Raw genomic sequence first — 25,507 nt, forward strand, 5'->3', positions numbered from 1 at the left:
TTTGGACTCTGTTTTCTGATGATGCTTCCACTATTAAACAAACAGGCATTTGTCTCTGGGTGCATACTTTTGTGTTTAAAGCTTAAAAAGGCAATGTACAGTTTGAAGGAAAATGCAGCTGCTGCTCTAAAACTATCCCTGTTATATTGGAGTGTACAATGCTACATTTTTGTAATTCTGGAAAACAAAACTCATCAGCAAATTAACAGATTAATAGTCACTTGATTTAGCCAGGTTATATTTAGAATCTTTCTGCTAATCTTGTCTAATTCACCATGTACTGAAACACGTTCCATCCCAGCATACGTGTCACAGAAAGTTTCTTGAAAACATTCTTATTTATTGGTGGGTTTCGCTTTAAATTCTTCAGAGCCAAGCACAACCAAATAATGTTTTGTTTGCTTGCATGATTATTTTGAAGACATAAGCTGTGTAGATGTCATTTATGGTCAGAGACACTAATAATGGCATCTTGTAAATTCAGGTTAGAGACAGTGGTAGAAATAACTGTGTTTCAATGGAAGTTATTTTAAGCTTCCAACCATTTTTTACAGCTTTATGTGATGTAACATACTCTGTAGTCCTTTTGCCACAGTGATTCAAGAAAATACCACTTTTGCAGGTGGTGGTTTTCTTAACTATTGACTCTTCTGGCAGCTGCATGGAAGCACAAGCGAGGCACTGCCGTTTCTGAGGGCACTGGGCAGCATTTGCATGCAAAAAGCGCTGGCACATCCCTCCTCTCTGCACTGCTGGCATGCATAAAGCACCTATTGTTCTTTCTCTGTTCATTAAGCTCTTTCACTAAACTAACATCCCTGCCACTGAAGCAATGCATGCTTCCCACTACCTCTAGTGCTTGACCTGCATGTCCCTATGTTCACAGTAGTGCTTGCTGTGGAGACAAAGTGTTCTTTTCGCCACCTTCTGCATGCTTATATACACTGTAGGTTTTATGTGAAGTGGAGAAAGCACCAAAAGAGCTGAGAAAAGAGCTCATGAAACGCAAGAAAGAGGAGCTTGCACAAAGCCAGCATGCTCAGGTAACAATGGCAGCTTCAAGCTACTAAAATACAAAAGGCAGCAGTATTCACACAGCTTGATGATTTCACCTCTTGTTGTTGTTGAGTGAATATGGAACTTAACTCAAACTAACCCTACAAACTGCTCTCTTTCTTCAAGTACTCCCATGTCACATCTTAGACTTAACTGGGTAGAAATGTAGGAGCAGCGGTTGCCAGGTTTGTACTGTCAAGTGTAGGATTTTGTGTGCTCTACTGATAAAGAATGGTATTTTTCTACAGCACGTTTATTTACAGTGCTTTTACGAGTGGTAAGTACTCCATTGGTCCTTCAAATTTTAAAGGTTATAGTCAGGAGGAAGTTTTGAACTACACAAATGCAGAGGAGGAAAATATACCTAATGTGTAAGCATGAGACATCTTGTTTATAGGAGCAGAACAGATTAGGTAAAATGTTATTTAAATGTCAAAGTGTAGGTGTATAGAAACTTTACAAAACATCATCTGTGATTTCATGCCTTCAGACTTGCTGCTTTTCTATGACCCAGCTAGAAAGAGGGCTAGTATTTCAGAAAAATACTGTCTTTGTGATGGCTACAGCTTGTACAGAGTGAATTTGAACCATAGCAGAGCAGGTATGGATTGAGTAACCTAAAGATTAAATGTTTATGTGAGTGACCTAGTAGAAAATAATAGCAACTTTATTCCATTATGTGTTTAATTTAAGAGGGGATTTCCCAGGATAAAAGGTGATTGAGTTGCAGCACTTTCCCCATACCAAAGATATCTGTCTTTAAACTTTTTAAGGAAACAAAAATCTAATTTTTCACAGTGTTTGCAGAGACATGGTTAATTTCCTTTGCTGCTTTCAATTTGTTGAAGAGAGGTGAAAGAAGATTTTAAGTGTGAAATATCCTTACTTGGAATGACAAGTGTTAAACAAGGTGCAGCTGCTTAGTTTTAGAATATCTAGAACTTCTATCAGCATCTACTTGTGTGATTAGCCTTGACATTTCAAATGTTTCTTACTAACATACAGCAGATCTCATTTCTTCCCTTTTTTAAGACTAGAAATACGTATCACTATATTATGACACAGAATTACATTGTGTCCCACAGGGTGTTGCTCAGGTTATGATTCAGTCTTTTCAGTTGTCTTCATGTACGCTTTTCAACGCACAAATGCAGGATGTAAGTCTTAAAATGCAACACAGTGCAAGTTTATCTTCCTGATTTTCCAGATGTGTGTTTTCTCTTCTCTTTCTGCTCATATGTGCTGATCAATGTCACTGCTGTCTCCAAACTGGTTAGCACCAATTTAGGTAATTGTGCACTATCCATTGTCAAAAGTTCCAAAAGACAGTAGTTACTCAGTCTGAGCAAGACACTGAGGGTTCACACATGCAACATGATACTTGTTCAGCACATGTGAGAAACATTGTGTGACTTGTATTCTGTGTGTGCAGTGAAACCATGTATTTTAAAGATGTTTGAGTTTCTTTTAAGATACTGGGCATAACCAAGTGGTACTTTGAAAAAGGTTGGCTGCCTTGCACTGTCTGCATTTAAACCACCCAACACATACTTTAGTAAAGTCAGTGACGTTTATTTTATGCGATACTTGAGTAGATGTGAGAAGTGGAAAGGCCAGTGTATTTCCTGAGATTGCCTAGTTTATCTTACAGCACTAGCAGGTATAAAATCTCATAAGAGTTACTCTGTAGAAAGCAGCAATATTTAAATGATTAAATGTGTGAAGCTCAAGCATAATCACTTTTTGACCATGACCATGTTCTACACTAGAACAGCTTTCCCCCACTCCCTCCAAATCAAAAATCTTCCAGCAGGTTAAACACAGTGTTAATTATGTGTCTGCACCCTCAGAATATTCAACTTGTAGTAGTCTTTTTAACCTTTTCAGGTATAAAGGGAAAAACCAGGATTTTTTGTCCCTCTATAAATTCAGTTAGGTGTGTCTGACTTGATTTACAGACATCACCTTCCAGTTCTTTTTATACCCTGAGGTCTGTTACTGTCAGCTTAATTCACCTCTGGTTTTATGTTACCTGTCTCAGTAAGAGACATGAAAGCCTCATCTATGAATAACTTTATGTGAGGATGAAAACCAGGATTTTTCTGGTTAAAATAAAAAGTATTTTTAATGGACATTTAATTCCATTTGTTATGGACTTGAGCAGCCCACCTTGGCTCTGACATTGTCCTTTCTTTTGGCCTTGATATCATGCTAGAATCATCTGATTCAATTTCTTGTTTTAAGGCAGGTGTGAGTGTGTGTGTGTGTGTATGTATGTGCATGCTTGCATGCTCATAGCTGTGGTTTTTAATGGTTGCAAAGAAGAAAGGCAGCAGTAGGTCTTGGGGCATGGGAGGGGGACTTAGTGCTGTCTGCTTTTCATGATGGGATGTAACAGTGATGCCCCTGGATAATGGGAAGATGCAGGTGATAAATCCCTTTGTGAGGAGCCAGCTCAGCTCAGGTGTGAGCAGGTTACACCCCTGCAGAACCATGGGGTGTCTGCACAGTGGTCCTGCAGAACTCCCAGCCTCAACAGCCCTGCCCTAAGGCCAAGATAAACCACACAGATCTGAAACTCAACTGTGTAAATAAATAGGCTTTAGCTAATCACCCAAAGCAGAATAACCATACATACCTTTATTTTCTTACCTACATGAATAATTAACCCTTTTTAGAATGAGATCAACGTTAGCTTGAGTATTGTCTTTGCTAGCTCTGAACCTGCAACTTGTTGTGAGGAGAGACAAGAGATGGAATGAGTTGCAGATGACTGGCTAAATTGTTACCTTTGGTCTTATTTCTGTATTATTTAAACATGAATATGCTCTTACCTACACTGTACACAAAAAGTACAAAAGATGGATAATTTGATGGCCAAAGCTCAAAGTTTGAGCACCCTAGCTCAAACTTTCATAGATGTATTTGTTTTCATATATAGCTAATGCTGAGAGGACTGGGAGTTTCATTAACATGTAATGTGGTTAGAAGAACCCAATTTAATTTACTTCTATTGGTTTTTACCAGGAGCAGGAGTTTGTGCAGAAACAACAACAAGAACTGGATGCATCTCTGAAGAAAATAATTCAGCAGCAGAAGACAGAACTGGCCACTATTGAACGAGATTGCCTCAACAACAAACAGCAGCTCATGAGAGGTATCCAGCACTTCCTTGGAAACAGGCACTGGTGTTTAGTAAAACAATGGTCCTTCTTCACTTTATGAAATAAAAAAACTTCATGTCTGATCTAGAACTGTAACAAAAACATTTGCTATGAAACAGCATTGTTTTTAAAATGCACTTATAGGCCACTTCTGAACTAGACCAGGAGGTTGGGAAGTATGGGATGGGATTGCAATTCCTGAACCAACCTTTCTCTTTCTTCCAGCCCGTGAAGCTGCATTCTGGGAGCTGGAGGAGCGGCACCTACAGGAGAAACACCAGCTCCTCAAGCAGCAGCTCAAAGACCAGTACTTCATGCAGAGGCACCAGTTGCTTAAGAGGCATGAAAAAGTTAGTGTTGACTTTGACATTTTCTCTTGTGTATTTTAATATCAACTTTTTTTATCAAGTAGTCTTAGGATCTTTCCTGGTGTTTGCACAGGCAAGACCCAGACAAGTATTTTGAAGATATTATGTGCTCTGTTGAAATTTAAAAAAATCTTACTCACCGTAGTAATATATAGAAGTATAAATTATGGTATTTTCCCCTTTGATTCTTCAAAAAAAAAAAAACCAACACCAACCAACCACAACATCAATCTTTTACTATAAAAAATACCAAATTCTGCTTATCCACCAAAACCAATTTTGATTTGTGTTTAAACAAATCTGTTCAGAAGTAAATAATCCTGGAATTGAATGAGCAGAATGAACTGGATTAGCTTCTGGGCAAGTAGCTGACAACTGTCTCTTTATAGCTAAATCCTTATTTTCCACAAGGCATTTTGGTTTTTGTAGAATACACAAAAGCAAATAGTGCAATTTCTGAATCTGTAAACTAGGAGGGAGTTGTTTGAGGATCTCTTGGTGATCAGAGCATGAGCAGCCTCCACTGAAGGCTTGTTCTGTCCACTCTGGTTTATCCCATGTGGGCTGTTGCTTTCCTCAGCTTTTTTAAGCAAACTGCCCCTCCACAGTTGTAGCCCAGAAGTTCAGTTACATAAAAAGCAGTTTCTCCTTTTGAATAACAGGCTTTGTAAAAGGCAGTACAGGAGCTGAGTAAGCACTGGTAAAATATATGCGTATTTACATTTATTAGAGAATTTTCTTTGGTTTGGGCAAGATCCAGAGCTCTCTGCAAGAAGCCCCTCCTCCCCACTGTTACTCCTGGGGCTGGGAATGGTTTCTGCTGAGAGGCACTGAGTCACAGAAGAGACTTATTAATGAAAAGAGATGCACACTGTATAACATCACAGCTACTGTGTAATATTTCCACATGGTTAATGTTTCAGGAAACAGAACAAATGCAGAGGTATAATCAACGCCTTATAGAGGAGTTAAAGAACAAGCAAACTCAGGAAAGAGCCAGACTGCCTAAAATCCAGCGAAGTGAAGCAAAGACTCGGATGGCCATGTTTAAGAAAAGTTTAAGAATCAATTCATTTGCCTCTCCAGACCAAGATCGTGAAAAAATTAAGCAGGTAATTAATAAATTAATATTTAATAGTTTTAATAGTGTAAATGCTGAATGTGATATAAATGTGAGGATGAAATAGAGTGCACTCTCATGAGTTCTCAGATGGTACCAAACTGGGCTGATGCACTGGATGGGGTCAGAGGAAATCATCCTTCCCTGCTGCTCTGGTGAGCCTCTGCTGGGTCCAGCCTGGGCTTGCCAGTAAAGTCAGACACAGATTTATTGGAGTGAGTCATGCAAAGGGCCTTGAAGATGGCTGAGAGACTCAAGTGTCTTGTTACACAAGGAGCCACCTGGGGTACCTGGGATGCTGCAGCCTGGAGGAGCATAGGCTCAGCAGGGTCTTATCCATGAGTATAAGTACCCAACAGAGGGAGCAAAGAAGGTGGAGCCAGACTTTTTCCAGTGGTGCCCAGTGACAGGGTGAGAGGCCGCAGTCACAATTGAAATAAAGAAAATCCAACTTCAACATGAGAAAACATTTTTGTAGTGGGAATATGGTCAAACACTGGAGCAGGTTGTCCAGAGAGCTTGTAGAAATGCTCAGAAAACAGGACACAGTCCTACACAGCTTCCTCCTGGTGACCCTGCTTTGAGTAGGGAGGTTGATCTTTGCAGGTCCCTTCCAACCTCAACTGTTCTGTGATTCTGTGAAACATTTTTAAGGGTGCTTGATTTTCTCTGAGCTTTTGAACTAAAGCTGTAGGTATTCACGCATTCTTTAAAAGGGAATGCTGTGCAGAGGTTGAGAGGTTTGCTTTCTAATGCACCACAGTTGCAAATCATGGTTTCATATGGTGAGCACTGGAAGGATGACAGATGTGGAAAATATGGTCTCCTGTAGCTGTTTAACACCGGCCTAAACCAATGCTTGCAGCTGGACTGCTGTGTCACAGCTTCAGAGGGAGGTAATTTCAGGAATCTGGAAGTGAAGTGTGCTGCGTTTTAAGGAAAAATCATAGTGCAGACAGAGAAATGGAATTAAAACTGTAAGGAACTTCCTTTGTAGGAATTTAAAAAAGAAAAAATAGAGAAAATTACTGCTTAAATCTTGTAGAATTGTTCCCAGTATGTGTTCATTCTATTAGATGCAGTTCTTTGACTCATGCAGACTGTTTTATTCAGAGGCACAATATAAATAATCTCTTATTTTTAATTTTAGTTTGCTGTTCAAGAAGAAAAGAGGCAGAAGAATGAGAGACTGGCCCAGCATCAGAAACACGAAAACCAAATGCGGGACCTTCAGTTGCAGTGTGAAGCAAACATCAGGGAACTGCATCAGTTACAGGTTAAAAATACATGATATTAAATGTCCATTCAGTGAGAAGACTTAAGTTAATACCAGATGCAGGCAAAGCAGAAACACCTTTCCTTAATTTTTACTGTATAGGTTTTTTCAACTTTGTTTTCAAAGGCCTGCAGTGCACTGCTTTGTCAGATTCTTATGTTCCCATCAATTAATAAGGAATCATTTTAAATGGAGAAGAGCATGAACCAGAAGCAGATGATCACTTCTGGAATCCCTGTCAAGTTCCCAGAGCTATTTTCTGTAGACAGCATTTCCTTCTAACCTGATTTTGCTGGAGTTTCATTAATCAGAACAGAGGTAGGCAGCACCAGGCATTACCCACAAGAAGTTTGCAGCAATACAGGAATACATTCATTAATACAGGAATGAGGAGGTTTTTACCAAGTGCTGCCATTTGCGTGTGAGCTTCTGGAAGGTACTTAGAAGGAATTCTCTTCTTGTGATAAGGAGCTCTGATTTGTCTCTTTTGGTATGCATTTTGTAAAAGTTTCTGCTGTATACCAGAGGCCAGATCTCCTTTTCTGTTAAATCAGCTTTTCCCAGTTTCAGGGGCACAAGGCTGTTTTAAAGCATTAAATGATCACCTGCTGATAACCTTTGCTTAGAGAAATCATGCAAGGACCAATGAAGCTCATTCTACTCTATTCACTTTCTTACATCCTGCAAAAACAGTCCCTGGCTGTGCCACTAATATGCCCCAGTAAATCCCCAAGTACCGTGGGAGCCTTGTGAGAGTTTCAGCTCCAGTAAAATAGAGCAGATTAGGGCTGCTCTGAGCTTCACAAGGAAAACTGGAAAACCCTTTGCTGCACTCAGGTCTAGTCAAGTGCTCGTTGTTTGTGTTGCTGTGGTTCTGTACTCTGCATCAGACCCATTTGGGACTGGAACCCTAGAAACACAACCATCGCCAACTGCTCTTAAAAAAGTGCAGAGACTTGAAGCCAAATAATTGATTTTTTTCTTGTCATGCCTCAAAAGTCCTCTGAAAGTGAGGCAGATGCCTGGGTACCTTACTGAGAGAAATGTGAAGCTGAAGTGTGATTTGAGCCTTATCATAGGGCAATTTTGAGGCTGCTTCTGCAACCACCTTTGTCTCTTCTCCAAGCTCCATTTGTTTGTCTCAGCTCTTGGCACCAAGAGTTGAAATATTTCCAAAAAACAGCTTCCTTTTTAATGTAATTGGTTTTAATAAATTATACAGACTATCTTAAAAAAGCAAAGCAGAAATGCTGCATGACCTTGAAAAGCATCATTAGGCAGTGAAACAGTTTTGAGTAACACTTGCAGCAGCTGCCTTAATGATGCTCAGCAGTGTATTTGGATTTACGAGTGTTTCTTATCTCAGTTGGCTCCGATGGAAAGATCAGCTTTTGAAAACACAGCCTTGTAACATACTTTCATCTTGTAATTATTCACGTCACTATTTACACGGAATAAGCTAATTAGAAAGAATTAGGACAGCATATGTCACTGTACAAATGTTGAGTTGCCTAATCTGAATTAGTTTTACATAAGGATTATCTTGTTTTAAGAATGAAAAATGCCATCTACTGGTTGAGCATGAGACTCAGAAGCTAAAAGAGCTGGATGAAGAGCACAGTCAAGAACTGAAGGAATGGAGAGAGAAATTGAGACCAAGAAAAAAGGTAAATGGGAGCAGTTCATGTGTCAGGCAATTATCAAGGGTTTGATCTAGAAAATACAGACAGTACAAAAGTATTGCAGAGGAGGAGAGTCAAGCTGCTGTACAAAGCTGTTGCAGTTCACTCTATAATAAGAGATGTTTAAAAATTACATAAGCTGAGCAAACGGTAGGTGCACCAAAACAGGCTGAGTGTTACCAGCCTCTTTGCAGGGCTCCCACCTGCAGCACATGTGTGCAGGTTTGCATGGGAAACTTAGCTGGAGGTAAATCTGAGGCTGGGAATTTATTTCAGAAGCCAGTAGGTTACTACAAAAATTGAGTGATATATAGCAGACATATAGCTGTTGGTGGAGGTTGGTCTTGTGGGATTATTTTATTTTAAAAGGGAATGTAGCAGACTTTCACACAGTTCAGAGAGAGATTGATCAGATAAAATGTCTCCACAATAATGGGTTTCTTGTACTTTGCCTTGTTAATGCTGTGACAATCTGATTTTGGTTTTAGATGCTGGAAGAAGAATTTGCCAGAAAACTGCAGGAACAGGAAGTTTTCTTTAAAATGACTGGAGAATCCGAATGCCTTAATCCTTCAACACAAAGCCGGATTTCCAAATTCTACCCAATCCCCAGTCTTCACTCCACTGGGTCGTAACTCTGGGAACTTCTGGAGGTTTTTTGGTGTTTGGAATTCTCCCTCCTTACGGTCTAACCCGACTTACCCGCGGCGTATGAACATCGGGGACCTCGCGTGTCTTGTTTTCAGTGGAGACAATCAGTGTCAGGAGCGCTTTCTTCACTCCCCTGAACAGAAGAAACAAACCAAGTATTGGTGTACAGTGGTATTGTAACGTCCTTCAGATGTTTCAAGACTAAGTGGGCTTTTTATCCCAGTCTCTAAAAGTACATTACCTATGGTTTTGACTTTAAGCCTGAAATATTAATTATGCTCTTTCTCATCATAAAAAAAACGGTTTCTCATCTGAACATTTAAATGGTGTAATATTAGTTCTGCTACTGTGCTTTTAAGCATCAGATTTCTCCATGAGAGAATTCCACAATTGAAACTGCCATGAGAGGCTGAAAATTTTTCTAATGTGAGCAGTGTCTTCATGGCAAGGACTGAAACTAATTACTAAGAACATGCCAGCAATCAGAAACACAAACCCTTATGTTTAAACACAATTGGCAAAAGCCTTTGCAACTTCTTTCAAAAGAAACCTCTGGCATAAATTAAACTGAGCTGATCTCCATGACATGTTTTGTCCATTAGTTCCATAATGAAATGGGGTGCTAGTTTAATTAATACAGTGCCTGAAACACTTAGATATGCTGATCCTGGCAACAGGATACTGTTTTGTCATTTAAAAACACAAAACTCCTTAGCGTTGCTGTTACTGTACAAAACAAGATTTCTTGCTGCTACTGCCATTTTTGTTGTAAATCCTCACCCTAAAATATTTTGCACTAAAATATGTAAAGGTGAAAGAAATGCTAACTTTAAAATGCACAGTTTATTATTTTCTTTAGCTATTACATACAGGTGGTTAGTTCTACAAATTGAAAAACTGTAGAATGTATTTTTTAGAAAGCGGTGTGCAAAATGCACGTGGTTTCTCTAACTGTACCTGGAATGGGTAGAGCCATTGTTCTGTTCTTACCAAAGTCTGTTCATTTGAACTCCATCACAGAAGTGGAGCTGGATGGTCATATTTATAAATAACCATGGCTAAAGTCTGATTTCCCTAGAAGTGTTAGTTTCATTTTTTTTTTTTTATTTTAGTCATTTTATTTTAAGGAAAGATTTAAGTTAAATATACAGACAAACTCCTCTATGAAGCTGGGTGTTTTGCTTTTGTGTTGCCACCTACTAACATAGGCAGGTTTTATTTTTTGAGTTCCTGGATGTTAATAACCATAAGTTATTTGCCTGACTGATCTGTAGTGGGAAATCTGAACTGTGTCTCCTATAGCGGGGTAGGGAAATACAGCTGTATTAGGTCACTTTTGCTGCACTCCTTTTGGTGGATGGAGGTTGAGTCATATCAAGACAGTGTTAGAAGCTGTACTTGGGTATGTTGGAGCTCCATTTGTAAAATAGTATTTGCTTTCTGTCCTTTGAGGCCCTTTGTTCTCTGATATCTTTGGGCATCAACTGCACCTATTTTGTTTGCTTGCTTTGACCATGCAACTGGTGCCCATTCCATGGCGTTCATTTTATGGGAACAGTGTTGCTGCATGGCAATGAACTCAGAAATTAACATAGGACTTTAATCAGCTCTGGTTGAAACTTTGAATGCTGAAATCCTTGGATGTTGAAGCAGTATCTTCTCAATGAAGACAATTTACAGCACAGTAAAAAGAAAATTGGAAAATGCATGTTTTAATTTAAATTTTGTAACTTTTTGATAGCATAATTACTTTAATAGCTAGCCTTAATTTCTGGCATTTTATTATTTTAAATGTGTATTGTGTACTGTTGTAAATTCACGCACCGTATCTCTAGAATGTTGTTGCTAAATGCAAAGTTTTTTGAATTGTTTGTTTAGTAGGGAGAAACAAGTCTTTGAAGACCTTTTGCTTTTTAAGCTCCACCTTCATAAATTGACTAAGATAACATTAAATAATCTTCATCTCTATTTAACAGAATTTGTTTGCAATTTCATATGAAGTAGGCTCAGTGCTTTACCGGGGGTGTAGGCAGGGCAGGCAGATTTCCTCTTCTGGATTATGTCTACGTTCATCCCCACTAAATCCTCACAGGGAAATGTTAATAATCTTCTCCTTACGTTTTTGGTAGTTTCAGTGATACATTGCTAATATGTATTGGCATTCTGTTTACCTCTGTCTGAATCTCTTACATCTTTTATTTGAAGATCCTTTTCACACAGGCCCTGCAATCTGATCTCATTGTAAATTGCACAAATAACTGTAACTGAGCTCTGGGATGAAGGGAGGGATCGGATGTGGCGATGGAAGCCTTGCTCAGGTCTCCAGGTGGGAAGCCCTGTGAAGCACTTGCAGCCTTGTGAACTGGGCTGAGAATTGATACCAAGCACAAAAATATGTTTACTGAGTGATAACAAGAACTAGCATGGGTACTTACACATCTAGACTGACAAAATTGGGTTTAAGTGTTGCAGAATGTGAGAGGTGTTACAATATTGTATCAGTGTCAGAAAATTCAATTCAAATTTAATTTAGTCTCACATAGGCCTAAAAGACATCTCTTGAGACGTGAAATCCAATCTTGGTACTATCTCACATCACCTCCCTAATGAATGTTAGCAGCTCTATCTCCAGGGTGGTAAAGTATATTTTCTGCAGCCAAAACAATGTACTTATTTCCAAATTCTTACTGTTTGGCAGATCTCATTGTCCCCACATGTTCCTCCAAAGCTGATCACAAATCACTATTTGCTCACCATTGTGTTTTACTACATTGTAAATTATGTCCACAGGAAAACGAGAAAAGGCAATAAATCCCTGGATTGCAGTGCTGTGTGTGGGTTGTCCTCCTGTGTTTACAACTGATCCTCCATGGAAAACCTGCCTGCAGGGCCTCAGCCTCCCACCATGTGTTTCCCAAGCTCTGAAAGTGCATTTTGCACTGCTTAAGGCATCCAGGGAGATCCGGGGCTAAAGGTCTTCAGGTGCGCCTGCTACCTGTTTTTAGGAGATTCTGGCTGAGGAGGGGTTACCAACCCAGCAGCAAATGGGCTGTGGCAGCTCTTGCTCTTCTGAAGTTCCAGGGGAACTTGCCCGCTTATTTTATGAAGAAGAAATACTCCAGCATTTGATCCACTCTGATCCCCATAAAGCACATTTTCCTTCTGCAAGCACTCTGCTGTCGCTGGTCTGTACATGAGAACTATATACAGCATGTAAGGATACGATACTGAAGTTGTTATTCATATGATTGATTATGTAGGTCCTGATTTATAAACACCTTCTGAAGGAAAATCTTTATTTGAATTGGCATCTGAATTCAAATTCTCGCTGGCAGGACTGCACTGTCCTGACCATCAGCATTCACCCAGAGTGATTTTTCACATCACATTAAAAACTGATGTTCAGTCTGAGCTGCATCCTTTTTTCCAGGTAATCTTTTGAGCTAATATTCTTTTAAAATGCGTTCACAGGTACTCAATATCTGATCTATCATACAGTTAAAGAAATTATTCTTCTCTCCCAAAGGACTTTATGATATCTCTATTCTACTGAATTATTATCCTTAAAAATTGGAAACATAGCACCTTAACTAAAAGCTAAGGAAAGCAGCAATGAAATCGCTTTTGTCACACCGTGTCTTTGTGACAGCAGTATCACATAGGACGTTTAAGCTGATTCTCCAATTGAAATAGTATCTGCCTTGCAAGTATTTCAAGCTTGCTTTGGTATAGGAAAGATTCAAATAGGTAATTTAAATTCAGGCACTTTAGTCCACTTTTAGGTAGCCTGATTTTCAGAGCTGTTGTGCAGCTGTAGCTCCCAGGACCTCAGAAACACATCATTGCTGAAAACTGAAATGTACAAATAAGCTTGGTGCTAGTTGCTTCCACTGATCTACTGCTTGGTTCATCTGCTGTGGGGAAGAGGGGCAAGTTTGAGGACAGTGACTCTCATTGTTGGAGGAAAGGACAGGGGGGGAGTGTTTAGGGCCATCACTGTGTCGATAAGTTCGATGTTAGCATTTACACTGATCATCATTTTACATCAAAATCTGTACTTCTGGATCTCTGAAACTTCCTTGTGTTGATGTGTCCACGCAAATTTCACATTCCCAGGCTACTTCTGACATCTTCACAGCAGTTGAAGTAAGATTTAAGAGAATTAACCTTGTTCACAGGCAAGCCAAGGCCAGGATGCCCCATCATTTCTCATCTTGCAAAAGATGAGAACAGATAAAGGGAAGGAGAAGACAAAGGAAATTACAGTGGTTCTTTTACAGAACTTTTACTTGTTCTACATCTCTTTTCTCCAGCTCAGTCTTCATGCTTTGTTTTTTGTAGCTCCTTTGCAGGCTGTCTGGGCAGTCAGTGGTGCCAGAGGAAAACCCCTTAAGCAAAAAGCAAGCTCATACTCAACCCATGAGAAAGGGCTCATGTGTTTTTCCTGTACTGAAAGCAGAAGGGAGTGGCTGAGTCTAGGGTTACCCTGATTTAACAAAGCCTTCCACACTTAAAATTAGGTGGTAAAGCTTCTTTGGTAATGAGAATCAGTCCTAAAATGGTGGAAAGAACAGAAACTAGGAAGGGACATGGAGTGTTGTACTGTCACCCCATTTTCTGTCAGGAAGCCAAGCAGAGCAGGAGCATCCTGTGACAAAACACGCGCCTGAGGCACCACCAGCCTCCCTCATGTTCTCCCAGCAGTTTGTTGAATGTTTTGTGTTAACTGCAAACCAAGCTATTTTTGCCTTACAGAAAGCAACCAAAAATCATGAGATGGATGAATAATTGGATAAGGGTCTCTGTACAGCTTGTGGAAGTGAACTTGCAGTAGCAGCCATACAACAGTTTTGGGAGGTTTTTTTTGTCTTGTTTTTCAAAGTAATTTGATTTCATGGCTTTCTGTAGAATATTGTAATAATTCTGCTGTAAATACAATAAAATCACAGTTTGCTGAAATCGCCTCAATTTTTTTGTTGGAAAACTTGCATGAAATACAAGTGATTTGTACAAGCATTTGAGTGAAGGGGATGATTTACAATGTTTAAAATAACTAAGTATAAAAGTATTTACTATTGTGCCATTGTATTTACCATTGTACTTCAGACCCATCTCAGGTGCCTCACCCTGCCCCACAACCACCTTCAAGCACAGAACAGCCGTCCTCAATAGTTCAGGGATGGGGTTAAAAACACACTTTAATTGGGCTGTTTACATTAAAGATTATTTTTTACCAGAGTTAAAAAAAAAAAAAGTACAAAAATATTTTTAAAAGATGAAAAGATGAACAAATTACTTTTAAAAGTGCTTTGGTTTGGCCCTGTGTGTGTCCTGTCTCACTGTGCTGCTATAAATGGGCTCCACTTGGGGTTGGCAAAGCTTGTGGAGAGGGAATCCCAGGGCAGTACAAGGCCAGGGTTTTTCACAGGGCCTTGTGGGCTGCATCTGATCCCTGACGAACCATGCATTTGGTGGGGATGGGATTGTGTTGCTATTACATCACACTGCAACAGGATTGTTTTCTTTTTTCTGCATAAGTTGGCTACTCGTTAAAAAACCCAGGTTTTTACATATCTGGGAGTAGTACAAGAAGCCTGGATTAGGTGAGACAGGAAGCCCTTGTCAGCCCAAGGCCATCAGCTTGGGAGCTCAGGGGCACAAAGCCAAACATCAGTAACAAGGAGCAAACACCCACACTAGGGCCATGCTGGACACACACAAGAGACGCTCAGACCTGAACTATCAACTCTAAGGGGTCAGCTGAGCAGTGAGGATGGTTTAGCATTAAGGCAGTGAAGACTCAGGCTAATTTTCTACAGGCTGCTGGGAATGCTGCCCTGTGCATAACTGAGCTACCTCTTTCCTTAAACACCAACAGCTCTTCTTTTTCTTCTGCCAACATACAGTTGTTCACCTGGGGACCAGAAAAATCAAAAGGAGGGTTAGTGGAAAAGACCATGTAAAAAGACAAAAGATCCAAACCAAAAAACTGAGGCTGTGTTTCCCAGCTATTCCCAGGGATGGGCTGGTGCCACTTGTGACAGTCAACCCTGCTCTCCTGGGAATGGCAGGTGTTCCTACCTTTCTCTCCCTTCTCTCCTTTTGGTCCCCTGTGCCCGTGTCGTCCTGGTGGGCCCATCGGCCCAGGGTCACCTGAAGGAATGAGAAGACCAAGTTTGCCCTTGAGCACAAGTGACCCACAGACAGGGACAGGCCAGGGGAAGGGACACCAAATCAGGACAATGTTTTGGCTGAGATCCTGAAGGTGCCACCCTCACTCTGAGAGGGTGTGACCTCGAGCAGTGCTGTGACCTCTGTGGTCACAGTGCTGCTTCCTGGCCATGAGAAGGCTGAAGAGGGAAAGGATGGCAAGCCTTACCTTTGGGTCCACGATAACCTCTCTCTCCCTTTTCACCGGGTGGCCCCTGGATGGCACCATGTGCTGGAGAGGGAAATGAAGGAGAGATTGAATGAATGGGAGAAACCACTGCCCACCCAGAGAAGCTGTGAGTCACACTAGAAGGACATTTCTCTTGGTTAGATGGGATTAGACTGACAGCAAGGTTTCTAAACAGGGTTTTGGTCCCAACAAAGTCCCAAGGACAGGCTGTGGTGTCATTTTACCAGCACTGCTGTGTCACTCTCTCTGGGTGTCCTGGCTGTCACTAGGGCTGGAGCTGGCCCATGCTCAGTGTAGGGAATCTGAGAGCAGAATGAGCAGCTGGCTCATGTTTCTGTACATGTGCCAGCCCAGCCATGTTAAAATGGGCCACAGAGCTTGTAAGCACAGAGGCCTTCAGGGTTTGGGATGAGTTTCCTACCAAGAGTGGGAAAAACTGATGTCCTTCCTAATGATAAGACTGCACCTCCCCAGCAAGCAAGGAACGAGATGGAAAGACCATCCACCTTCAACTCTGCACCTTGACTTTTGCAGTGTGCAAAGGTGAGAAGATCAGTAGGTCTGTGAGAGGTTGGGGAGATCTAATATACATGAGCCAGAAATGCCAAACCAAAATGTCACTCACTTCTGAAGAAGTCCATGAGGTCTGCGGTGACATTGCCATAGGCTGCAAAGACCTTGCTGATGCCAGGGGGACCAGGAGGGCCTGGGGGACCTGCAGGTCCCTGTGCTGTGTAAGACATCAGGTCCTGGAGAATACCTCGGCCTGTGGAATTAAAGATGTCATTTGAAAGGAGCTCTGGGAGAACTGTGGCTGCATGCTGAGGCAGAAGGTGTAAGGGAGAGGTGTAGGCAGCAGGAAGGAGAGGGAAGGGAACATCATGACCAGGCACAGCGGGTGTGGAGGTATAGACGGGGATAGGGAGGGTGAGGATGAGCAGGCACTGCACTCACTCTGCAGGCTCTCTGACACACGGAGCGCCAGCTCGTTGTAATCCAGGGAACCAGTGAAGAAGTTGCTGTAGGATCTGCTCGACCCTGCTGATGATCTGTGTGATTCCTCCTCTGTCAGCAGCCCATCAAAAGACCCAGCAGTGCCCATGGCGGCATCGTAAGCGCCATCGCTGCCCACTGAGGCGTGGTAAGAGGATCTGCTGCTCATGGAGCTGCCATATGAGCTGCCTGTGCCCACTGAGTCCCCGTGGGAGCCCTCAGCACCAAGGGATCCTCCATGCAAGTGCTCAGAAGCTCGTAACCCTTGGTATGATGAAGACATAGACCCAGACACAAAGCCACTGTCTCCTTTGGGTCCTGGTGGTCCTGGGGGCCCAGGGGGTCCTGAGATGTAGCTTCGAACTTCATCACCTACAAAATACAAGGGGGGACGCTGGGCTTGACAGAGATACCACCTGAAGACTGGAGTGTGAAGTTCTGTCTCACCAACCATCAGTGACCCTCATCCAGTGCCATTTCTCAGGCAGCAGTCACATGTCAACCTTGAACTTCACAGATGGCAAGACTGCCTCTTTCCTATCTCTCCCACAGTTTTGTGTACCCATTCTTAGGAACATGCCCAATGATTTTGCAGAAGGCTGCACTCCTCAGACCAATTTCAGCACCTCTGCCAGAAGAGCCATTCTGTGACCAGTCTGCCAAAACTGAGGTGTTTTTGAAAGCCTGTCCTGGATGGCTTGCCAGCATGAGCTCAGACCATTGGTGCTTCACAGCTAGCTCAGTGCTGCCTTCCATTACCGATGGCTCTTTGGCAGATGTTTGCCAAAGAAAATGCTTTTCCCATGGTAAAACTCTGCTGGTGACCTTCCTAGGGACCCATGTTCAGCACAGGCCAACTGCAACTACCCAGTGCTTGTCCCTGTGGTCTCACAACACAGGCTTTAGCTGGCAGTTGGACTGAGAGGAGAGAAGCCTATAGGGTGCAGCACGCTTCTGTAGGCCTGGCTGTAGAGGGAAGGCTCCTACAGGAATGTCTCAGCTGTGGCAGAGCCAGTCACCTACACCAGGTGAAGCATGTCTTGGGATGTGTGCAGGAAAGATGGATGGTGTTCCCTTACTCTTCAGGTACTGGATCAGCTCACTCCTGAACTCATCGCTGTTGGTGATGTCAGCATAGGACAGGAGGCCAGTTCCAGAGAAACCTGGTGGTCCTGGAGGGCCAGGAGGGCCAGGTGGGCCCCGGATTCCAGAAAGGGAAGAGTATCCAACATCTTGAGAGAGAGAAAGAATTATTTTTCATCAGTGAGAGGATAAGGAAATTTCACATATCTGTCATGATCTTGAAAGTTTAAAAGCTCCAACCCCAATTTCCATCCCTTTACAGACAACACTGACAAATTTTTTTCTTAATACAGTGACTTTGTTTCCAGGGGCAGTCACATCCCTGCTAAATCTAAGCTAAATCTCAGCCTCAAGTCCCCCCTGCATCTAAAAACAGAATCACCCTGCCAGCTGTGAGAAACACAAGTGCTTTACTTTGAAGGTAAGCAGAGATGTCCTCCAGAGAGGTGCCTGGTGATCCAGGGATCCCTGGAGGTCCTGGGGGGCCTGCAGGACCAGGGGGCCCAACAACACCACTGAATTCAGAGTCTGTAAGACACAAGGGAAGAAAAGAAGTCACCCAAACAACCCCAATCCTAATGAATGTTTCTTGACAATACAAGTTATAGCAGATACAGCCAAGTGGAAGGGTTTTTTTCTCTCTAGTACTTCCTGGTGTAGCTTTCTTGGTGTACCTCACTTCCTGCATGTATATGTCATATTGGACAGTCAGGTGATTCCAAAGAGAGTAAAGTCCCTATTTTTTAAATATACTTTTTAAGAGGCATAAGAAATGATGCCTTTATGTTGCAGAGTTTGGACACAACAAAGGGCTCCTTCATGCCCTCCAAGACAGCCCCACTGCTGCTGCTCCTCACAGGAGCATGGTGATCCAGCTGCAGACCCCTGTGGGGTGTGCAGGTGCCAGCAGAGGCCTGCAGTGCTGCTAAGGACAAAGGACCATCAGAGGGTTATTTGTGATGATAGGCCAAAAGGGAAATTCTGTGACTAAGGCTGTGAAAAAGGTCCTGGGGTCACATGGAGCCCCATGGAAGGGGAGTCAAGAAGTTAGCTTACTTCGCAGGTACGCTGTCAGGTCACTGTAAGATATGCCAGGTGACCCTGGAGGCCCAGGTGGTCCAGGCAGTCCAATGCTCATCCCAGAACCTGCAAAATCCAACAGATCCACATTATCAGAACAGGCTGTTACAGTGTGAGCAGACAGGCTGCAGGGCTTGTTCACAGGCAATGCAGGAGGGGCTCCTGCAGAGTGCAGTGTCCCCATCAGCAGGCTGTGCCAGGAGCCAGAGCTCAAACCTTGTTCTGGACTTGTGACTTTGCCCTGACAATCCCAAGGACACCTACAGACAGGCAGGCAAGGGCTTCTGCTCCTGGCAAAAGCTCTGCACCTCATGAACCCATTACATGATGGGGACACCCCCAGACAGAACAACTCTTTCACAGAGAAATATATCCTGACCACAGAGATAAAGTTTAGAAAGGCACTTAAAGGTGTTGATGGGACTTATAAGATGGCTAAGATGAAATTTTGTTCCTAAGCTCAATTTTTAACAAAGAAAGGATTCATTAGTCTGTCAGTGGTATCTTAGCTACAGGGTATCTTTGTTCTCTTCCAAGTCTCTTACAGTCCCTGTGAGGAGGTCTCTGTACACAGGGATTCACACAATTAGCACTGGAATAATTTCTACTGACTTGACAGCATGAGCTTTGTGCTGGGCTCCCAAAGGAACAGAGGGAAACACACACTAATAAAACCATTACTTGACAAGTAGCTGATAAACCTCCTGGTCAGCTCATCATAATCCAGTGACAGAGACATTCCATCTCCCCCTGGCCCAGGAGGTCCCGGTGGGCCCCGAGGTCCAATGAGATACTGGCGAATTTCTTCTCCTAGAAATGAAAAAAGCATCTTTTCAGGCTGTCCAGATGCTGCACAGACACCAAGTGTGAGGAGTTCCCACCTGTGAGCTGAGCCCCCTCCACCAAGGAAACCATCAAAACCTATGGATGCAAAGCTCCTTTCCTCTCTCTTTTCTGAGTGAATTGTCCTGTATGTGGTCCCAGAAACATTTGTGACAAGGCTGAGAACCTCCTATAATAAGGGTATGTGGTGGATGAGAATTTGGATGGCTTAAGAGACCTCCCTGTGGTCTGTTCTTTTCAGGACACCCTGGCCAACTTCTTGGGTAAAGGGAATGAAAAGCAGCTCAGCTGGGAAAGACCATGCTGAGCTTTGTGACACTTTGGAGCCATTTGGAGCACAGTGCTGGCCAGCAAAATCATTACCTTCAGGGACAGCCAAATGACAACCTGGAGATTTACCTGTCAGCCCACAGTAACAGTGTGTATAGAAAAGAATACAGAGCTGGGGATCCCCTTCACCTTAAGAACAACAACATAGCAAGGCTGTGGAGGGAACACTGAGAGTGGGGAGCTGGAAAGTACAACACATTGAAGCAGCTGCAGGTGACTCCAGTTGCAGAGTGGAGACTGGAAGGGAAAAGGAGATCTCCAGGATGCTTTACCCTCAATCCCATGTTTCCCTTGAGGGTCACTTACTTTGCAGCAAGTCCAGAAGTTCTTGGTACAAAATGGATGTAGTGGATACTGAGCTAGAATATGACTCATAGCGACCTGAAGAGCCTGTGGGAATGAAAAGGTTTTACATTAGCCAGTATGAGACAGAAGGTGAGGGGGAGGTCAGGAAGGAGCAAAGGACAGATAAATTAATTAACTGGTAGAATGGCCTTCTCATGCCCCCAACTATGAAACAGTTGCTATCTCACACATTCTGGTCATCTCCTGGTCATCACACATAGCTGTGTGGTCTGTGAATTTCTGGTTGAGATTTCAGGCTACTTCCAAAAGCTCTGGGAACTTCATCTACTTTAGGAGGTCCCCAAGCACACAAGACAACCCCCAAATACTTGAGAACACATATTCTAAATAAAGCCATCTCTGTTTGGGGTCTTTGGGGTGTCAAAGAGTCTAACAGCAAATGTTTAATATAAGACTTTTCAAGCAGCAGCAACTGCTAGTTAATCTAACCATGAAAAAATGACAAGGCTCAGAGGACACCTCAGCTGTGTAGAGTCCTGGGCCTAGACTGCTGAAGATGAATAACCTGGTTGGGGTGCTATTTAAAGATTTGTTTCTCCTCTGGTTCTCACCTCCTAGGTGCTGCACAAGCTCAGCTGAGGGCATGACTCAGTACAGAATTTACCAACATGGTGCTTACTTGTCATATAGCTCATGACACGGGTAGCCAGCTCTGCATAATCCAAGGTCATCCCATCTGCAGTGGTGATGAGTCCAGGTGGGCCTGGAGGGCCTGGTGGGCCTTGGGCACCAGTGAAATAATGTCTGACATTGTCACCTATGTAGAAAGCCCAAGATATGACCACATCACTAAGATGGAAGACTGACCATATGCACAATTACCAGACCCTCTTCCTCTGACAAAGAATAGGACAACAGAAGGACAGTTCTACAGAGGCCACAGTGGACAACAGCAGTTCACAGTATTCAGCAGAAATAGGCCCAGAGTAGCAGGGCTGTTGTTTCTAATAGAAGAAAGACAAGGCTCTAGGGAACAAAAGAGAAATAGGCATGAAACTGCTGACCCACAGCAAAAATCTCATTATACTCACTCTTCAGGTAGTCAGTGACATACTGCTGAATCTCTTGAGATGAACCTCCACTTGGGCCAGGAGGACCAGGTGGCCCAGGAGGTCCTGGGGGTCCCTGAATTTGTCTGGATCCACCTACAGAAAGCATTGTAAGGAGAAGGAGTGTTTTTGGCACAGTTGCATTAGACCAAGTGATAGTGAAATGTACTTGCATTAAGCCCTTCCCCCAGGCCTGGAAAGACCTTTGGAAATTGAATATGGAGGGGCTCCCCCTGCATCTTTAAACACAGTCTGAGCATGGTGTATTTGGCAGTATAATGTCCTCAATTAATTCAGCATTTTTATAATTCAGCCTGTGCAGGGCTGAGTCCAGAGACATAGCTGGTTTTGTGCAGGCAGACTTGGTGGGTTTGTGCACTAGAGTGCAGTGCTGTGCAGAATACAGATGGAGATCATAGAGCTCAAGCTCATTAGTCTAACATCACTGCCCTCCTGCTCCCAATCCCAGTCAGCCTGGGAAGCACCAGTTCAAGGATCTGTCCCCACAGAAGCAAAACTCTGGCTTAAAGGATTCCAAATAAGTTGGAAAAAGACAACTGTCAATTCTTAAATTTTCTGATTTAAGGCAAGCTGTGCAAAAAAGGGGTTTTGAACAGAAATCCCATCAGCATTAGGTTGGCACCCACACTGGCAAAAGTCAAAGGAGCTTTTTCAAAGCCTCCACAGATATTAGCATTCCTTCTTAATATCAGAGCAATGATGGTCTGGCCTCTTACCTCGAGATGCTCCTGGGATGCCAGGTGCACCTGGGACACCTGCATCACCTGGAAAAGAGTGAGGGAGACAGACACTTGTAATGGGTGTGACTGCATGTTGCATACTTGGTCAGTGAAACAGCTGAGCTTCATGTTGTTAGAGAAGCAACTACCCAGCCCTTGCAATGAGTGTCTTGAAACACCAGCTTGTTGGGAAAGAGCATAAGGATGATGCTATGGCAGCTTTCCTGAGCCTTCTGTGACCTGGTCAAGTGCCTTGTGCTCACAGCAAATCTATTGCTCTGGTCCTGCTTTGCCTGAAAAGGCAGGTGGAGCATAGCTCTAGCTCCCAAAGGACTGGGTTGTTCCATCCTTTAGTCTCAACCATGCTTGGATGTGTGAGGCCACCCCAAAAAAAAAGAAAGAAGATTTTTAACTTCACCTTTTGGTCCAGGTGGGCCAGGTGGGCCTGGGGGTCCCTGTATGGTGACTCTTTCACCTGCCAGTTGCAGAAAGAGAGTCAGATTGACAGGAATAAAGTATGTAGCCAAAAGCCTGGCTCCAGTAAAATTAAGTTAGAAAGAATAGAGCAGGATTTTGGCCTGATTTCAGCCCAGGGACAATGAATTCAAAGGAGGAAAGGGGGCACAGACTAACCGTGGGAGGAGAATGCTGAAAGGCCAGGATCACCCGGTTCTCCTGCATGAGACACAGAAATGAAGGAGCACTCGTACACCCAGGCAAGCTACCCTGAAACCCACTGGTATCTCCTTACCTGTGAATCCCCGTGGGCCTCGTTCACCTGTGAACAGGGAAGCACAGGAACAGGGTTAGGATTTGCTTTATTCTCATCAGCAGTATCCCAGCCCACACTGCAGCATATCATCTTGGCCTTCAATTTGTAGGGGAGAAATGGGTAAAGGGAGCACATTTTCCTGCCAGCTGATAGTTGAGCTACACTTCACAGGCCACCCCCTTGCACTGAGTTAGTCCACAGTGCATTCTGCAAAAAGGCTGTCTCCTTCAATGGCAAATCTGAAGTTCTGAATGTTCTTGATTATAATGGGCTTGCAAAATTGGGATCTGAATACAGTGAGACTGCCTTGACACCAGTCCTGGAGGATAATAAATTTCTTTGACAACAACTGACTTGTTTTACAGCAGACAGGAGCCCTACTTAGTGACAACTGTACTAGCTTTCCCACAGACAGGGAAAGACAGGAATTTCTGCTCCTAAGCCCTTTCTTCTTTTCAGTCTAAGGTGCTAAGATCCCTCTAGCACTTTGGTAAGGCAGCATAATATACCCACCTTGGTCTCCCTTCGGGCCTGGTGGTCCTGGTGGACCTGGTGGGCCTGTGAAGAATGCTTCTGCAATTCAAACAAAGATTTCTTCATGACATCCAACAGAACATTCCCAGGACCAGATGACAGAATGAGTGGCAAGAACTACCTGAGGTGGACATGGATGACCCTGGTCTCCCTGGTGGGCCTGGGGGTCCTGGCAATCCTTCTCCTAGATAAAAGGAACACAGAAAGGCTTCAGGAAGGATCAGCCTCAGCAGTGTAAGTAAATGAATGTAAGAGCTGCTACATCTCCAGTCACGGCCTTAGCTTGAGTATTTCCCAGTGTAGGCCCTTATCACTGTTTCCTTCACATCCTTCCTACATCTATCCCTGTAGTTACTTTTCCCTATCATTTGCCACCACAGCAGAAAAGGGCAGATAAACTCCTTTCTTTGTGGTACTAGGTGCCTGTCCCATCACACACCTAACCTGCTCCCTTCTCCTACTGAGCAGAGAACAAGGAATGGGGTTCTGTTCCTGTCATATGTCCTCCCACACCTTCCCTGTTCTGGCTGTGTTACAGGATGGGGCATGGGGATATGTTACTCATGATAAGAACCTCCCCATGTGACCGCGGCTGAAAGTTAAGGCTGGACAAGTAAGAAGTAAATATGGAATTGAATGCAGTTACTTCCTTTGGCAACTTGAAAACTTTGAGTGTCTTCCTAAAAGGTATGGCTTTTACTAATTAATACTCTGGCTAGAATCTGCTGCAAAAGCAAATGTTCTTTGTTGGGCAGCATCTTGCTGAAGTGAAATTGTGTTGGTAGAAACCCATTATGTGACATTCTGCTTCCAGCCCTAGGCCTTGGGAAAAAACCTCCCACTTTTCAGCTGGGTTTCAGAGGAATAAGCTCTTACCTGGGGGACCACGAGGTCCAGGGGGTCCTTGCACAGATTCACCTGATGACAAATGAAACAGGGGTATTAGGGAACATTCACACAGCAAACTGCATGGCTCAGAAACATGCCATGTTGTGTCAGCATTCCTTGCTTAGGGGATGAGCTCCATATGTTACCCACCTGGTGGTCCAGGGGGACCTGGTGGTCCTGCTCGCCCTTGTACATCTCCCAGCACTGTGCAAAAGAAAAACGCAAACAAGGGAAATTGTTGCTATGGAGAGACTGCTGCTATGGAAACTGTCAATATATTGCTGTTAGAAGCTCTTACAATCAAAGCTGGACTAAGATGGGACCTGGATGACCTAAGACCAAGATGAAGCAGAGGAGGGAGAGGAGAGATGTGCTTGGTTAGGACATGAAGCAAAATACAGCTCGGAGTAGGATACTGGAAACAGGAAGGAGAGTAATGGTTGTTGAGAGAAAGAGCAAAGGACCAGAGGCTAAACAAGGAGGGAAAGAACTTCAAGGAGAGGAAAGATTGTTTATAAGAGAAGAGAAATTTTGGGAGAACACAACACAGACATCATTTATCAAGCAGCTGCACTGTGTTATCTTGATTGTACTGTGTGAGGTACCCTCATCTCCAAGCTGAGGCACAAACTCAAAGTTCAGTGATGCTGTGATCCAGGACACCTGAATGGGGAACTGGACAGTACTGAAGCATGGTCTGAATCTACATGGCCCCATTCAGATGGTGATCAGGCAAGGATCATTTATAATTTTATCTCCTCTTCTACCTTGCTGCAAACTTGCAGAGGTCCCAGATCCTAGGAATAGCAACTCTAAGTGCATTACACATCTCTGTGTAATGCAAAACAGTGTTGCACAGAGCAAGTGCTTTTCTTGGGATGTTGCTAAACCATTCTGTTCAGCTCCACTTATTTTCATTTTAAAATTTTTACAAAATGTTATTTTTTTTTAAATCTTAAAATTTATTTGCTCTCGTGTGAATTCATCCTTTAATTTGAAGAGAGATTATTTCTGTTGCTTAGATTAACATGCCTTTTCACACTGGTTCTCATCTTACAGATGGCTCCTTGCTCATATTGCACAGGGAACTGCCCTGTGTGAACTCAGTGGCT

General features: G+C 43.1%; 2 protein-coding genes across 4 annotated transcripts in view; one reads left to right on the top strand and one right to left on the bottom strand.

Annotated features, from left to right (window-relative positions):
- Window positions 1–14,276, top strand: part of SLK (STE20 like kinase) — a 49,604-nt gene extending 35,328 nt beyond the window's left edge. For 2 of the 3 annotated variants that reach the window (XM_071446352.1, XM_071446351.1), the window contains exons 13-19: window positions 2,142–2,213; window positions 4,084–4,213; window positions 4,446–4,570; window positions 5,512–5,700; window positions 6,859–6,984; window positions 8,538–8,651; window positions 9,155–14,276. In XM_071446352.1, coding sequence (XP_071302453.1) covers window positions 2,142–2,213; window positions 4,084–4,213; window positions 4,446–4,570; window positions 5,512–5,700; window positions 6,859–6,984; window positions 8,538–8,651; window positions 9,155–9,301 — 903 coding nt within the window. In that variant the 3' untranslated portion in view covers window positions 9,302–14,276. The remainder of the gene's footprint in view (window positions 1–2,141; window positions 2,214–4,083; window positions 4,214–4,445; window positions 4,571–5,511; window positions 5,701–6,858; window positions 6,985–8,537; window positions 8,652–9,154) is intronic. The other variant, XM_071446353.1, reaches the window with a different exon arrangement.
- A 213-nt stretch (window positions 14,277–14,489) lies between these two features.
- Window positions 14,490–25,507, bottom strand: part of COL17A1 (collagen type XVII alpha 1 chain) — a 34,958-nt gene continuing 23,940 nt past the window's right edge. The window contains exons 37-56 of the mRNA XM_071446019.1: window positions 24,546–24,599; window positions 24,384–24,425; window positions 23,629–23,691; window positions 23,487–23,546; window positions 22,953–22,979; window positions 22,835–22,876; window positions 22,620–22,676; window positions 22,199–22,246; window positions 21,444–21,557; window positions 21,032–21,169; window positions 20,353–20,436; window positions 19,555–19,683; window positions 18,850–18,939; window positions 18,208–18,321; window positions 17,790–17,942; window positions 16,672–17,082; window positions 16,343–16,483; window positions 15,697–15,759; window positions 15,399–15,470; window positions 14,490–15,231 (exon numbers count right to left, since the gene is read on the bottom strand). Coding sequence (XP_071302120.1) covers window positions 15,182–15,231; window positions 15,399–15,470; window positions 15,697–15,759; window positions 16,343–16,483; window positions 16,672–17,082; window positions 17,790–17,942; window positions 18,208–18,321; window positions 18,850–18,939; window positions 19,555–19,683; window positions 20,353–20,436; window positions 21,032–21,169; window positions 21,444–21,557; window positions 22,199–22,246; window positions 22,620–22,676; window positions 22,835–22,876; window positions 22,953–22,979; window positions 23,487–23,546; window positions 23,629–23,691; window positions 24,384–24,425; window positions 24,546–24,599 — 1,952 coding nt within the window. The 3' untranslated portion in view covers window positions 14,490–15,181. The remainder of the gene's footprint in view (window positions 15,232–15,398; window positions 15,471–15,696; window positions 15,760–16,342; window positions 16,484–16,671; window positions 17,083–17,789; window positions 17,943–18,207; window positions 18,322–18,849; window positions 18,940–19,554; window positions 19,684–20,352; window positions 20,437–21,031; window positions 21,170–21,443; window positions 21,558–22,198; window positions 22,247–22,619; window positions 22,677–22,834; window positions 22,877–22,952; window positions 22,980–23,486; window positions 23,547–23,628; window positions 23,692–24,383; window positions 24,426–24,545; window positions 24,600–25,507) is intronic.

The sequence above is a fragment of the Agelaius tricolor genome, unplaced genomic scaffold, assembly GCF_023055355.1.
Source record: "Agelaius tricolor isolate 1412-34295 unplaced genomic scaffold, bAgeTri1.0.p SCAF_22, whole genome shotgun sequence".
NCBI classification, from domain to species: Eukaryota; Metazoa; Chordata; class Aves; order Passeriformes; family Icteridae; genus Agelaius; species Agelaius tricolor.